This window comes from Lichenostomus cassidix, chromosome 1Aa (genome assembly GCF_008360975.1).
Source record: "Lichenostomus cassidix isolate B80296 chromosome 1Aa, HeHo_3.0, whole genome shotgun sequence".
Classification (NCBI taxonomy): domain Eukaryota; kingdom Metazoa; phylum Chordata; class Aves; order Passeriformes; family Meliphagidae; genus Lichenostomus; species Lichenostomus cassidix.
This window is the reverse complement of record NC_139480.1, coordinates 46,389,281-46,405,127: the sequence shown is the minus strand read 5'-3', so window position 1 is coordinate 46,405,127 and position 15,847 is coordinate 46,389,281. Positions and strand designations below refer to the sequence as shown.

Sequence of the window (15,847 nt, the reverse complement as noted above, 5' to 3'; positions counted from 1 at the left end):
TTTTGACCTTTGCGTGCATAAGCATGTAAAGAAGTCCCTTTTAATTTGCTAGGATTTTCTGACTTTTCTTATTCATATCTGTACATATATGTAGGTACATGGTATGTCTGATTGTTCAGGTTAGCAATGAAATGTAATATTTGCACATATTTTTGAGACAATCTGTGGCTGATTTGGAGATTTAGGTCAGAACATTTCCTTTCAACCTGTTTTTCTTCCTCTTTGGACAATTTAGAATTATTTTATTGGGATAATAAGGAAAGGACCTGTACCACTGTATTTGCAGGTTAAGTGATTTAGTGCACAGAAGGCTGTGGCAAGGCTGTCATTGTTATCCTAATTTCATAATGTTTCTGTGTAGTACAACACTGTGAGACGTGCCTGGCACACAGCCTTATGAACTCCCCTTTCTGTCCCAGAGAACTTCTGGGTAATTATGGGTTGGGTTTGCCTATCTGATCTAATTTATCACTTAGGGGGTTATATCATGCCTGTTACTGAGATACGTAAGTGCTGCTGAGATGCTGCGAGATGTCTCTTTCATCAGCCACTTATTTCCATGATAAGTGACTGTTACTGAGCTGAAATCCAGGCTGTTCTGTGCAGCATCTTAATCACTGGTCCCTACTGAGCCCCATGTGTGCAGTTACTGCTTTTGGGGATTTGAGCTCAGTTACTTGAGAGCTGAAGTAGCACTGCAGAAATCTCTGGCTCAGATGATGATAAATTGACCTGCTTGGTGAATGAGTGGGAAGTCCAGGGCTGAGCAGACCCTGGATAAGCATGCGAGTCTATGCTCTTTATTCCCTTAGAAATTCACCTTCCACATTGAGGCTTAGATATTGGCATGAGTACAGACCATCTCCGTGAGTGGAAGGAACATTAGGGGCAAGCTCTCCTTGGCATTCTTTGCCTTTGCAGAGGCAAGACCAGCTGCCCAGACACTTTGCCCACCTTTTTACAAAGCCCCCTGCCTTTTGCTCACTGGGGTGCTATGCTCACGCTGCACAAGGATGGATGATGGGTGTGGAAACTGCTGTCTCTGGGTAATTTCTTCTGCCTTTCTTCTCTCCCCACAAGCCCTCAGCGTGGATTTTTCTTTCATGGCCAGATGAAGTGTTTGTTTGTTTTGAAGGTGACAAGTGTTTTGTGTGAATTCTGGATACTCTCAAATGCCAAACCCCAGCTGGGCTTTGAGTTTCACAGATTAACCACTGACACCTAATGAGCCTTTAATAAGTGCTTCTCCCTCCCATTCTGTCATTTAAATAAATAAATGACTGAAATTTGGGGGTGGTGGGAGGGGTGTTAGATTGCAGTGGAATGAAGCTTTTCTGTTTGCCCACCAAGCAGGTAGACTGCTAAGAGCAGTCATGCAAGCTTCCCACACACCCACACTGCCTCTGCCATCAAGTCAGCATGTCTCAGTCCTGGCCTGGAGGACTTGCTTTGAGGAAAGCTTCTTCTAAAGCCCAGTTAGCTCCTTCACCCTCCCAGCTTCAGTTGCCAGCCAAGGTGCTAATTACTGTCAACTGTGATGGTGGGAGGAGGAATTGAGAACAAAGGCAAGACTTTGATAGTTGAAAGTACACTTGATGTTCAAGTTTTCTCTTTTCCTGGATTTTTTTTTTGCAGGAAATGGTCTACCTGGGCAGTGGGTGAGCTTACATGTATTGTCTCTTTAAGGATTGCAGTGGCTTCAAAACAGCTCTCATTTGTAGCAGTAGGTAAAAGGCAATTGGGTCCCATCCTCTTTTTTGACTACTGAAGATATGATCTCTATTTGCTTAGGAAATGGAAAATTAGGTGCTCTAAAATTGCAATAGAAATTTATGGAAATTATGAGAAATAGGGAAAAACAGCAAGATTTTAAAAAATCATAGATGCTCTTTGGTATTAATTTTCATGTGTCAGAAGTGTAAAGCAATCCCTTGTTTCCAGCTAAGGTATGTAACCAAATCATTGTGATCCTGTTGCTTGGCTGAAAAAGTTGAGAGACATTAAGTCTGTTTGACCATGGTTATAATATTCCCATGGTTATCCACTCGCTCTCCCAGAATTTGAATCCACTTACTCAGAGCCTTCTTCGTAGAAATGTCCCCATCTTACGTGAGTCATGAGCTTGGGTGGTCCAGAGTGGTCCTCTAACCGAGTCCTGCAGTAGCTGTGATTGATGCAAAGGGATGAGACAACTAGAAGTCTATCTTCTGTGGTTTGTGTCTCTGCAGGTGGGGAAATGGAAGGAAAAAAAGTTGCAGATGAAGTATTACGTGTGGCCACGCTTTGAGCTGTATCCTGACTCTGAGGAACGTGAGGATGATCACCTGAGTATCGTGACCTTGGAAGAGGCACCATTTGTCATTGTGGAGAATGTGGACCCGCTAAGTGGCACCTGCATGAGGAACACGGTCCCTTGCCAAAAACGGATAGTGACTGAGTAAGCACCCCTGTGTTTCTTTACTCATAGTGAGCTCTCCCTTCACAACAGAATGTAGAGTGTCTGTTGGGCCAATACCATCATAATCTGATAATCCTTTTCAGAAAGTCACCTCCATTTGCCCAGCCTGTCCCGTATCCATTCATGACTGGCCCTTTTGGGCAAATCATTGTAGTGTGTCCCTCCACCCTCCAGCACAGATAGCACGATATAAATTATCCACATTATATTGTGGGAGGGGGAATGCAAACTGACAACAGAGGGGAATTACAAGAGTCTCTCCCTCTCTTTTAACCCATTATTGTTGTGATGGTTCAGGAACAAAACTGATGAGGAGCCAGATTACATGAAGAAATGTTGCAAGGGGTTCTGCATAGACATCCTCAAGAAAATCTCAAAGTCTGTCAAGTTCACCTATGACCTCTACTTGGTGACTAATGGCAAGCATGGAAAAAAGATCAATGGGACGTGGAATGGAATGATTGGAGAGGTCAGCAGCAAAGGGAGGGCATGGTGGGCTTCAACTGTGGGCTGGGTGACATGGGTCAGGTCTAGCCTCCCATCATTATTGGGTCCACTTCTGAGACAGGGACAGAGGTGACTCTAGAAATGACTGGCCTGCATTCTTTCTTGGCACTGAGTGAATTAATCTGCTCTGACACTGACCAGGACTATCTTTCTTGTCTGACCATTAATTATTATTCTCCATGGTCTCACAAATTTGGCCTACACAGTCTTAAAAAGAGGCTGATCTCCATGCACCACGGTTGCTGCAACCTAGATTATGCTTAGGCTGTATATAAGGTGAATAAAGAATGAAATAAGACTTTGCAGTGTTAGAGGGAGGATAAAGCAAGGACAGAAAAATGAGATAAGACGTTTTCTCCGTGGATGATGTGTTTATCCTAAGACCTCTGTGGATTTATTTTTTATACACATACCAGCTTTGAGGGGAAGATTAATGTCTATAGGTTTCCTGAAAGAAGAAGGTGTCTTGATGAAAGATTAGAAAGGAGAGATGTTACAAACAATATAGGGAATGGGATTACAGGAGTAAAAGGATTGTGTTGAAAGGCAGGAAGATGAGAAGGGGCTTGACTGTGGTGCTTGAGGGCTGCCTCGTGTCTGTGTGTGATCTCTTCCTTTTCCCTCCTCCAGGTTGTCACCAAACGGGCCTATATGGCTGTGGGATCCCTCACCATTAATGAGGAGCGTTCAGAAGTGGTGGATTTCTCTGTGCCCTTCATTGAGACGGGAATCAGTGTCATGGTATCACGTAGCAATGGAACTGTCTCACCTTCTGCCTTCTTAGGTATTGATTCAATCTAAAATTAAAACTTCATCCAGTGGTCATAAAAAAATTAGGTGAAGGTTGCTGGTGATTCTTAGTCTGAAAGCTCTTTTTTGGGAGTACCTGTGGGACAGGTTTATAAAAATATACTGTAATGTTTTAGAACTAAATCCCAGGCAAGTGCAAATAGGCACTACCTATGAGTTCCAAGCCAAGGCATTTTTCAACAATTGCATGCCTGATCCTAGAAAAAATGGGCTCATTCAGAATTGTCACGTACACCGCAACACCTGGTTTCCCAGTGACTCAACTAATAGTATGTTCAAGGAGTGTAGGCCATAAGAAAATTGATTCAAACCATATAGCTGGTATACCATAACAGTGATAGCAATTAGCAGTGAATTGTTGCACATTGCGAGACATTATTTGTAAAGATGTTGTTAACTTGACCCTCTCTTGACAGAACAGCTAGTAGAAGTTCGAGAACTAATAGACCTTTTCAAGAACAGTTGAGCCATCAGTTCTGTGCTGACACTGTGTCTTACAATAAAGGCATTTCTAATGTCCTTCAGTGGTGCAGGGTGGTCAGAGAATACGGAAATGATGCTGCGTTTCCCTGAGACATTCATGTCTTCCTAGCATCTACTACTTGGCTTTATAAAATGTTTTATGATGCAGCAAACACAGTGTATGAGTTATATAGTTACTGTCTGCCCTCTGCCAGAGTCCTGAGAACATTCACAAACAGAAATACTTTTATAAGGGTAATGAAATTTTCCTAGTCTTTTTAACTATGAGATGCATGACTGCTAACTCTTCAGGAGTTTTTGGCCTTAGCAAGTTCACTAATATTGCTGAGGTATGTGAAAGCAATGTTAAAGTTATCTCCAAAATTTTAAACTGCAATTTAACTGAGGTTGCAATATTGGCTATGCTCTGGAGCAAAGTTTTTTGTTTCTTTGATCTGGTTCAGTCCCATCTTTTTCTGTTCAGGCTTGGAGAAGGAGAAAACCTGGCAGAGATCAAGTACTTGCAGAACATGAACACTAACATTTGTAGAATGAGCCAATGTTCCCACTGCTAGAGGAATGGAATACTGAAAAAACTACTGTCATTATGGCTGAACCTTAGAAATTTGGAGATGCTCTTTGGCTCGATAGCATCTTGAAAGTTGGATGCTTTTCTGAAACTCTGCCAGTTCTGCTTGATTTTCCCCACTCTCTCCAGATGGTGCTGGAGGACTTCCTGGGAACAATCTTTTATCAATGCATTTTATTTTATCAATGCATGCCACAATGGCTGTGTGTGGTTCCAGATGGAGCCATGTGTCACAAATGTAACAGTACGATGGAATGCAGTCATTACAGAGACAGAAACTGCAGTTTTCTCAGTTCAAGTAGTTTTTCAGAATCAGGTTGAAGAGGGTTTTTTTTATCTTCTGCTTTTCCCCAACCCAGTTTGCCCCACACTGGGCTTCTCTGGAGAGCAAGGGAGGTGAGGTGTAACCAGGCCTTTCACCATGGTTTTCTCTTCCTCTCCAGAGCCTTTCAGTGCTGATGTATGGGTGATGATGTTTGTGATGCTGCTTATCATCTCTGCGGTGGCTGTCTTCGTCTTTGAGTACTTCAGCCCTGTGGGCTATAATCGGTGCCTTGCTGATGGCAGAGGTAAGGGGAGCTGTTTCTTGCTGTGATCTCCTCTTGTTTCCAATCTCCATTCCTTTGTTGGGGTGTTCCTTTGCCTTGAACACGATATGGATCTAGCCCACTCTGAGCTCTGTGTTCAGAGTAAAGAGGGCAGGGATGCAGGCAGAAAAAAGGCTCTGAAGAGAGCAGATGTGTATAATGAATAATTTGCTTGGCACAAGAGACGGAGCTATGTCTCCTTTCATGTCTAAAGCACATACCAGCTCCAACTTGTTTCTCATTGAGGGAAAATGGGCCCTGGTAGCCAGTGCTGGCTGGGCCTACAATGCTGCACTCTCTGGGACAATCACAGGGCTCAGCACTGTCAATCCATACTTCAGTGCTACATCTCCCTGGAGAGCAAGCCACTCTGTTGGCCTCCCAGCACAGTGCTATGTCCTCCAGACTCCACATCTGTCACCTGGTCAGGTCCTTCCCCTACTTGCCTCTCTGGCTTTCTAAGACCAACTGAGAGAACGGGAAACTCATTTTCTGGGAAGTGGGTAAAGAATTATTTTTCAAGGGCAGCAGGAAAGATGGGAACAAGTGAGTGATCCATCTCTGTGGTTCTGATCTTCAGAGGGCAGACAGATGAATTAAAGAAAGGCTGTCTGTCCTTCCTGACATGCAGCCTTTTTCTCGTTATTGACATGAAAACAATTAGTAAGTTGAGTCGTCTGTCATCTGCGTATCTTCACTCCCTGGTGAATCAGCCCGTCTAACCTTTCTGGGTTTATTGGTTCATACAGAATAGTGGGAGAAAGACAGTTACTGGAAAATGCACTCATTTGCTCCCCAGTCTAGCGCTTTGAGTGAATTTATGCCATCAAATTAGAGAGGAGTGAAAATAAAAAGTGTTAATGAGAATGCAGGCACAACCACATACTGGGGAAGTGGAGAATCTGTCTTTTGACATGGAGCTGTGGAGGGCCTTTATGGCAACTGATCATAACCCCTGGATCTTTGGGCACAAGTACTGATAAATGTGTGATTCTCTTAAGAGGTATTTATACATATGGGAAACTGGAAGCAGTTTTTAGTACAGGTGTGCAGTTGTGCAGTTGTTAAGTTAGCTGAACTGCAGCTGCAAGTATCAATATTTCTGAGTAATTATGAAGAGTAATTATGGCATGATCAGACAGATATTATCCCTGAGAGATGAAATATGAAGATACAGAAATCTGCTGCAGAGACTGCAATGCTGATTTTGGTAATGAACACCCTGGCTAATGTTACTTTGGCGGCATTTGAACTATGACAGTATGCCCCGACAGTGTACCTCCCACACCTGCTTTTTCTCTTTGTGGACATCAAGACTTTTGGATTGGAATCACCCATTACAATCTTGGTTTGTGGCTGACAAAGTAACTGTGGAAGGACGTGGGATGATTAGTGGAGAGAGGAAGGCTTTAGAAGGAAACATCTCAAGATTTCCTTCCACTTTACAGTTCCCACTGGTGTTTTTCAGGCCTTTCACCTGAGTTACTAAGGGCACATTAGGTAGAGAGTGACCTAAAAATACCACTCCAGCACGTAAAAAGACAAGGACTGCCAAACCATGTTTCTCTTAGGAGCTTTGTCTCCCTGGAATTTAAAAGCACCAGTTTTGCCAGGTGATGACTCTGCTCTGAACTTGGTGTGCAGTTCCCTGGGTGAAAAACGAGCCCTTTGCATTGTTCAGTTGTATTTAGGGTAATACGATTAGTGCTTTCAGATGATCTATGCTATTTGCTGCTCAGGGTTTGGAGAGGTGTGTCAAAGCTTTCTTCCCTTTTGCTATTCTGCTGGAGTCAATGTTAACCACAGGCAGCAGCACTAGGATCCAATCAGCCTGCCTGAGGAGATAAAGTATGGGATGCTGATCAGGTCGGCACCACTGGAGAAATGAGGTGCTTGAACTGTGCCAAAGGATTTTCATCCTTAGAGGATCTTCTCAGTGTCTGAAGCAGGATCCTTGAGTGATCGCATCTGCATTCTCCCTCTCAGCTCTTCTTGTGCTCAAATTGGGGAAATTTTGGTTTAGGTTCCCACTAAGGGAACCAGCATGTGCTGGGAATACAAGATTGCTGGGAGACAGGTGCCATTTCATAAGTTTTCAGATCTAGTGCTTCCTTAGCACACATGGTTTCTGGAGTATGAGTGAGCTTCCACACTGAAAAGTGAATTAGGAGAAAATAGGAGCTTTTAAAACACTGAATCTTCTCCTGGGCGATCTAGGCCAGACCTGCAGATTTTCTTAGGGTGGACCAAGTATATGTCACTGTCATGTACCTTGGACACAAAAATATGGGGAGAGGGAACTGTGTTCTTCTCTGGTTCATGGATCTTCACCAGGCTGAGTAATGAAATGTTCTTGCAGAAGTATATGTAGAGCCCTGTTATTTCAGATGATACTCTCCCTTACACCTTTACAAGAACAGTGAGAGTCATGTTTTACACACGTGTATGCTGGGAGTTCAAGGACATCACTCTTGAACACCTAGAAATGAGGATAGAATGTTTCTGAGCAAATTCTATTTCTGGCAACAACACTTCAACCAAAACTAAATGTTTGGGCTTTTAGATACTTCAAGCAAATAAAAACAAATGCCCTTATGTAAGGTTTTAGTAGAATCCCTGAGACAGAAAAAGTACGGAAACTTGAGGACATTTGAAAAAAATAATTTTTCAGGTTGCACTTTGCTGAGATATGGTAGCATGAGCTTAGGGAAGTGCAGCTGCTGATACTCACCTCACAAGTGGGAATAGACCCTGCTCTTAACTCTGAAGAAAAGATTTGTATGTGAATGGAAATGCAGACCACTTACTCTCAGATGCTCACTGTGGGATCATGTTTCTCAATCACTCTAGAGCCAGGAGGTCCCTCTTTCACCATTGGCAAAGCTATCTGGTTGCTGTGGGGGCTGGTGTTCAACAACTCTGTGCCAGTACAGAATCCCAAGGGTACCACTAGCAAGATCATGGTGTCGGTGTGGGCCTTCTTCGCTGTCATCTTTCTGGCCAGCTACACTGCCAACCTGGCTGCCTTCATGATCCAAGAGGAATACGTGGACCAAGTCTCTGGCTTGAGCGACAAAAAGGTAATGTATCCACCCAAACCCTCAAAGCAGCCTTTCCCACAGAAGAGGCTGCTCTACGCTCTCTTCTTTCCTTTCACAAGGAAAATATGCAGGTGTTTGCAGAGTCACATCATAGCTTTCGATCCTAGTTTAAATAGCACAACTGTTCTTCATTGGTATTCAGTTGTACTTTTACATGTGTTAAGCACTTCAGGAATGAATTATAAACAAAGCTGAACTGTGCTTGCTTGCACGATCCCAAACCACACCTTGACTGTCAGCAAGAAACAAAATAATGGAGCTTTGGAGACGATGTGTATAATGGCTGTAACCTGTTTTTCCAGGATGAAATAATTTGTCTTGGGTAGGAATGCTGGCCATTAGGCTAGCAAATATGATCTGTTAATTTATTCTGGGAACAAGTTCTGTCCATGGGGGTAAATCACTGTGGCTTTGATGATTTACTATTGCTTGCATTTGAAGTTGTACTGTCATTTTTTCAAGGTGTTGGAGGCTTAGCACAAGAAATCGTTTTCTGTTCAGACTGTTTCACTGCCTTGTTTATCTGCACTGCATTTTGTTCATGCAGAGCATTTGCTTTTGCTGGACTCTGAACACTTGATTTTGAGAAGATTGCTGATACAGGCAGGGTAGCACTGTCTGGCTCGTGAGGGTGTAAAGTGTTTCACAGTGCTTTAATTTTGCTTTGTGGTGAGGCTACTCAGAAGGAATTGAGTATTGTGAGGCTCAACTGCCCATGCTGAGTTTGTTACTCAGTCACTGGGGCTGCTTAAGGGGTCATGCCATTGCAGGGCAGCCAAATAACAATAGGTTGTACATGTTGCTATTTGGGATAGCAGCAAGGAGAGGACTGCAAGTGTCAGATGCTGCTGCTGGGTTTGTTATAGCTACTGACTCTCTTGTCCCTCATGACAGTCTAGAAATAAATTGTGGCCATCCCCCCTGTACAGCAGGCTGGAAATTCTGTGATGGATTAATCATGAGAGTTTTTCTTACTAATTTTGTCGGGTTTTTTTTCTGCAATGAAACATTGTACAGAATGATACAATCCATGCAGAAGTGCTCCTGTTATTTGTTTTAATTTTGACCTCAATTTGTTTCACACTGTCTCCACATTTGCAGTGTGCTGTGCTGAGGATGGGGTGGAGGGGGGGATGCGTTTCTGTCAGGTGGAGATTGTTGCAGAGACTCCTTAGAAGCTGTAGGCTCCTTCAGATTGAAAGATACTGTTCAAAACCAGCCAGCCCTATCCAGAGGTAACATTAGTTTATCATCATTAGGTTTTCAACTGTCTAGGCTAAATGGGATAGTTTGTACCCGTGATCTATTGTTTCAGGCTGTGCCTAAGCTTGTGGAGAGAATGCTTTCATTCTCACATTTTTCAGGATATTCTTCATACCTGCAGAGATATGTGCATGAAATATCATTTGAAAGCAGTGACTCCTGGAGCTTCACAGAGTCTTTGGATACAAATTTCTGGGCCTATTTTAGTTGATTTCACTGTGGGGCCACCTGTGTGTATTGGATTGAGGCCATTTTCTTCTACTTTTCTCTGCCAACATACCTGTATTTACTTTTGCTGTGCTAAAGCATATGTGCTTTTTTTCTTCGGGGAGAAAAAGGCCATAGTACATAGTCAGAGAATTATGGTATGCCTCAAACACAGCTGCTAGTACAAGTACAATATTTGGGTAAGATTACAATCTATCAGAGCATCTGGAATCAAATGAAAATTGGCTGGTGAGGCTGAAGGCCAGGAGCTGCCTTTGGACAATAAAGGCAGGTGGGACTAACTCCATCCAAAAGATGTGAGTGAATGAGCTAGATCTCCTGGGGTTATGGATTTTTACTCTCTGAATATGCAAAGGGCCCTGCAGAATTTGGGAGCAGTCATCCAGATATTTGTCACACTGCTTCAAGATCCCCTGGTTTGGGAGGAATTCACTCTTCTGAATCTCATCTTTTCCCTTTTCCAAAGCCCCCACATTGCTTACAACTCACTCACCCTCTCAATGCACTGCTTGGCCAGGAGGAAGGGCACAGCTACATCCAGGGCAAAAGGAGCTGTTCTGTGCTCTACCTCCTTTCTCTTGCCTGCCTAAAGATGCTTCAGACTTTCAAAAGAGGCAGTCACTGTTCAAAGCCAGGTGGGAAAGACCATTTTCCAAGAGGAAAGACTGTTGCTTCCAATCTCTTTTATCTCCTATGTATGATCTGGTGTCCACAGCAAAAGTGAGGCAGATCAGTCTCCTGTCCTTCTCCATCAGCTGGTAAGTCCTTGTGTCCAACACAAGGACTCAGCAGAGGATGTAATCCAAGCTGACAGGCAAAGTGACAGTTGTTTTAAAGGATATTGGTCCTACTTGCCTAGACCCAGATCTTCTTGCAAATGTCTCTGTAGTATGACAGTACCTGGGGAAGGTGTCCCACTGACAGTGTAGAGCAGCCAAAACACCAGATGCGCTCACAGACTCCATTATTGTGCCAGGCTAGGGTACGCTTGTCAAGGTCAGGCTGGCTACACTCTCTGACAGCTACCCTGAGGGTCTCCTTGGACCCTCTTCCTCGAGCCTTGCCTGAGAAGAGCTGCTCTGAGAGGTGCCTACAGCTGCTGACATGCCGCCTCCCCTGAGAAACAGACTGAAACACTCCAGATATCTCAGGACTTGGATGGTGTCTTGGCTGTGCCCCCAGTATTTACTTCCTAATGGCATGCAAGACAATGACTAACGTCGTGTCCCCACTGTGCTTGTGTGGATGCTTGAGCAGGTCTGTCTGAGCTGGTCTGGAGGGGATGCCTCTGTGCCAGGGTACCTGGTTGAACTGTGGGTATCTGGAGGCTCCCAGATAGTGGAACTTAGTGACCTCTCTCTGTCCCAGGCAATGCTCACCTTGCTGAATGCCACCCTTTGGGCATAGCTGGCTCTAAACAGGTGCCAGGGCTGACCCAGGAAACCACCTCATGATGGCTGTCAGTTCCCCCATGTTGACCTTTGGAGCTGCTAGATCATACATCAAGCCGTAGCTCTTAACTCTGGAGCAGCTGTGGGCACTTTGAGGGAGGAGAAACCTGCAGGAGAAGTCCTGCTGCTGCCCTGACCCCTGCAAAAACCCCAGTGGTAAGAGGGCCTGTCGCAGAATGCTGCAGTCAACTGCTGGGTCTGGATTTCATCTGACTGTAATCAGGAGATATAACCCAATTTCCATTAGCGGGAGAGCTTCAGACACATTAGAGAAACAAGCGCCTGCGGTATTTCAGTCTAACGAAGGCAATAAATACAGGAAAGATTATATAAAATGAACTAATGTGTGAAGTAATCCAATAGCTATACGTAATTTCCATTCATATACAGTAGTAATAGAATAAAAGCAAATGTGGACAGCCAGCAGGGCATTTAAATAAAATGATTTAGAAGGCAGTAGGTTAATAATAATAAAAAAATAGTATCCTTTCCTCTAAATTAGTTGGAAATGCCAAAGAAGCTAATAAAGTATCAAAATGGTAATATTGTAATTGACATGAAAAGGAGAGAAATGGGTTTCTGCATGCTTTCAAATTAATATCGATTGCTGAAATTTCACACGTATTTGACTTATTTGCTTTTTAAGATGTTAATGAAATGTTGAGACAAATGCAGAATAGGTCAGTTATTTTTTTAATAGATGTGAGTTTATTTCTTTTTTAAAAGGTAAGTTTTGAAGTTAAAACTGGCCAGCATTTTTAGAAAAAAAAATCTGAGGAGAGTATAAGAAGGCAGAAGAATTTCCTGATATTTCCAAAATAGCTCATTTTAGTATACTTGATACAAAATACTTTGATATTTCTGACATGTATTTTGACATGTCATTTTCTAAAGGCACTACTCATAACATTGACCTACATTTAAAGGGGAAAAAGAAAGAGGAAAAAAGATTATTTTTTTTTTCCTTTAACAAAGGAAAGGGACAGACAGAGATAATTGGAAGACAAAACACAGGTAGGTCTGAGGCAAACTGAACATTTCAAGTTGATTCAAAACAAAAGCCTCACTGAACAACCTGCAAAAATAAAAGGATCTGATATTTTCTAGCAGTAATAGATGCTTGGCTGTGAAACTGAGAAATGAATTATTTCCCACATTGTACTTTGCAGCACATTAAATCGAAATTATACAAGGATCCTAGATATGCAGAACACTTAAGCATGTGCTTAACTTTCTGCTCATGAGTGGTGACATTAAAGTCAATGGGCTATTATTCACATGATTGAAGTTAAATGCTTCCCTGAGCTTGCAGGTTTTGTACAACAAATACCTGTTCTGGAGAAGTTCAGGGAAAATGCAGAGCAGGTATCTTCAGCTAGACATTTTTCAAGAGGACTAAAAGTGGGGGTCATTCTTGTGCCTTGTGAGCTCTCTGAGGGGAAGATTGTCTAACTGCACGGCTTGGAGGCAGCACAAATCTTCCACGGGATTAAACATTTGCTGTTAACTGACATTTGTGGTACTGCCACACACTGTGGCAGGATACAAAGGAAGTTTTATGTGGTGGTGTCCAAAGGCAGAAAGTATGCAATCTTTCAACAGCAGTATGATTTTTATTGTCAGGACACCTTTGTGGAGATGCGAGTTAGCCAGACAGAAGAAGGACCACACCACTTCCAATTCTGTCCTCTTGGGATAAATCATAGCCTTTTCCAAAATGCATAAATCTGATGCACCTTGTTTGACAAAAAAACTCCCCAAAATAAAGAAGTTCTTGAATCTCCAGACTGTATGTCATGGTGTAGACTTGAATTTCTTTCCACAGTGCTTTCCTAGGGGTACATCTTCCTGCAAATAAGTTGAACTGTGACTTTTGCTTAAATATGACCTTTATCAATAACAGTGCTATCGACTAGTGCTTAATATAAGAAACACTGGCTCATAGAGAAGTGTAGAAAACTCAGACCTCTGACAGCCTGAAATTTTATGGCTTAAAATCTGATTATTTCTTTCCATCTCCTTGTAAATCATCAGATGCTATAGTATGAAGTATTTGCAAATATTATATAATGCAGCTATATATTATGTGTAAGCATACATAATACATGTGTATTATGTGTAAGCATGCATAATACTATGTGTAATTACATATTTTGCTAAAGTTTTCATACTAATCAATAGCCATTAAATAGCTACAGGATGTCGTATGTTAGTAATAGATCTTAGTAATTCTTTCTAATTTGTGACTGACATTTATTGTGTACATAAATATAATCTCAGATAAATTTTTCCAGTTGCAGATGGGTGTGTTTATCATAGATCTAGACATTCTGCAGTCTTCATATTGGTATGAAGCATTTTTATGTTTTCTGAGATCTTTGGAACAAACCTCTGTACCTGTGAGCTAAAATGTGATTCAGTAGTGTTTAAGACTATAAATGTTTAAAGTCAGTGGGTTTTCAAGCATGTTCTTTTCCCCCCTGCTTCAGTCCTACTTTCTTTGTCATTCTCCCTCTTTTTCTTAAGCTCAGCACTATACAGTGCAGAGCAGCAAGGAGGCTGCAGTGTGCTTTAGCCTTGACTTAGTCTCTCAGGATTCTCTGGTTTTCTGTTTATCTGGAGGGACTTCCATGGTGTCAATTCAGACTGGTGGACTGGGTGATGAAGGGATCAAGACCAGCCTTGCCAAGAAGGAGCTGGGAGTGCAGGTGGACAAGAGGCTGGACATGACCAGCAATGTGCACTCACAGCCCAGAAAGCCAGTTGTACCTCAGGTTGCATCCAAAGCAGTGTGGGCAGCAGGGTGAGGGAGGGGATTCTGCCCCTCTGCTCTGCTCTGGTGAGAGCCCACCTGCAGTGCTGCATCAGCTCTGGAGTCCTCAGCACAAAAAGGACATGGACCTGTTGGAACAAGTCCAGAGGAGGCCACCAAAATGATTAAAGGGATGGAGCAGCTCTCCTGTGAGAAAAGGCTGAGAGAATTGGAATTATTCAGTCTGGAAAAGAGAAGGCTTTGGGGTGACCTAATTGTGGCCTTCTAGAACCTGAAAGGAAAGCTACAAGAAAGGTGGAGAGAGACTTTTTTTTACAGGAGCATGTAATAACAGGACTAGGGGTAAAGGCTTCAAACTGAGACTAGATTTAAGTTAGGTATTATGAAAAAAAAATCTTTGCTGTGATGGTGGTGCCCAGAGAAGGTGTAGATGCCTCATCCCTGGAACAGTTCAAGGCCAGGTTGGATGAGGCTCTGAGCAACTGATCTAGTGAAAGGTGTCCCTGCCCATGGCATGAGGATTGGGATTAGATGATCTTCAAGATCCCTTCCAACTCATTCTAGCATTTAATGACAGTAAAAGCCTGTAATGGGACTATTCAGGATTATTGCCAGTTAAAGTACAGTTTAGCTGGGAACTTACACAGGTAAGATGCAAGGGGAGCGGGGGGGAAATACTCAGATTCAGACTGTAAGCTTAATTCATCCTTGCTGGAAAGGAAGAAATGCAAACCCCTGGGCTTTGTTGGAGGCATGGATGAGAGTCACTGGATGAAGGACTTTGGCAATGGGGCTGTGGCATAGTCCTTAGCTTGCAGCTTTTGCATTCCCCCTCCACAACGCCCTGGCCTTTCACAGGCCTTGGCAGCCACTGACCCTTTCTTTTCATCTTCCTTTTCATCGGCTCTTGGAGCTATTTCCCTTTGGAGGTAGTGGTTAAATTTGGTTGCTTCTGTGCTAATTGCTTGGCAGTCTGGAAAAAGCTGTCTTTGGAGAGTTACGTAAGGGGGAGAGGGACGGAGGGAAGCAAAGGATCGTCCTGCTTCTCACATCAGTGTAAGTCAGTGGAAAGGGAAACAATGAATTTTTTTATTTATTATTTATATGGTGCCATAAATGTACTTGGCACTTTGCAGTCGAATAAAAGACAATGGCCCTGCTACCAAAATTTGGCAGCCTGAGAGATGAGAGCTGGCCTCCTTCAATTTAATGATCAGGGCTGAATTACTGGTGGGGAAGGGATGGGAGTATGAGATCTACAGGATTAAAAAAAACCCCCACAACTGCCGTACCCCCACACTTTCATTGCTGATGCCTAGTGACCGTGACATTTAGTTATATGTACATACATATATTTGATAAATATTTGGCAGGTTGTATCTTCCCAGGCATTTTTACTTCACTGCATGGAAAGAAGCCTTGCTTTTCCCAGGTCTTTGGCTACTCAAGGTCAAACTTCCCCTAAATCTTGGTGGCCTGGTAGACTTTTTTACTTCAGGTGTATTTCATTCACTGCCCCAGGACTCACATGGGAGTGATATGACTTTCATTTCTCTGCTGTATTTCACTTGCAGGAGGGAGGCAGCTTTCATCAGAAGGTTAAAGGAAGGCATTATCT

General features: G+C 42.9%; 1 protein-coding gene across 2 annotated transcripts in view; it reads left to right on the top strand.

The window, feature by feature from the left end:
- Nucleotides 1-15,847, top strand: part of GRIN2B (glutamate ionotropic receptor NMDA type subunit 2B) — a 214,690-nt gene that overhangs the window by 180,871 nt on the left and 17,972 nt on the right. For both annotated transcript variants that reach the window (XM_085047950.1, XM_085047957.1), the window contains 5 exons: nucleotides 2,229-2,437; nucleotides 2,756-2,927; nucleotides 3,596-3,749; nucleotides 5,270-5,395; nucleotides 8,264-8,493. In XM_085047950.1, coding sequence (XP_084904076.1) covers nucleotides 2,229-2,437; nucleotides 2,756-2,927; nucleotides 3,596-3,749; nucleotides 5,270-5,395; nucleotides 8,264-8,493 — 891 coding nt within the window. The remainder of the gene's footprint in view (nucleotides 1-2,228; nucleotides 2,438-2,755; nucleotides 2,928-3,595; nucleotides 3,750-5,269; nucleotides 5,396-8,263; nucleotides 8,494-15,847) is intronic.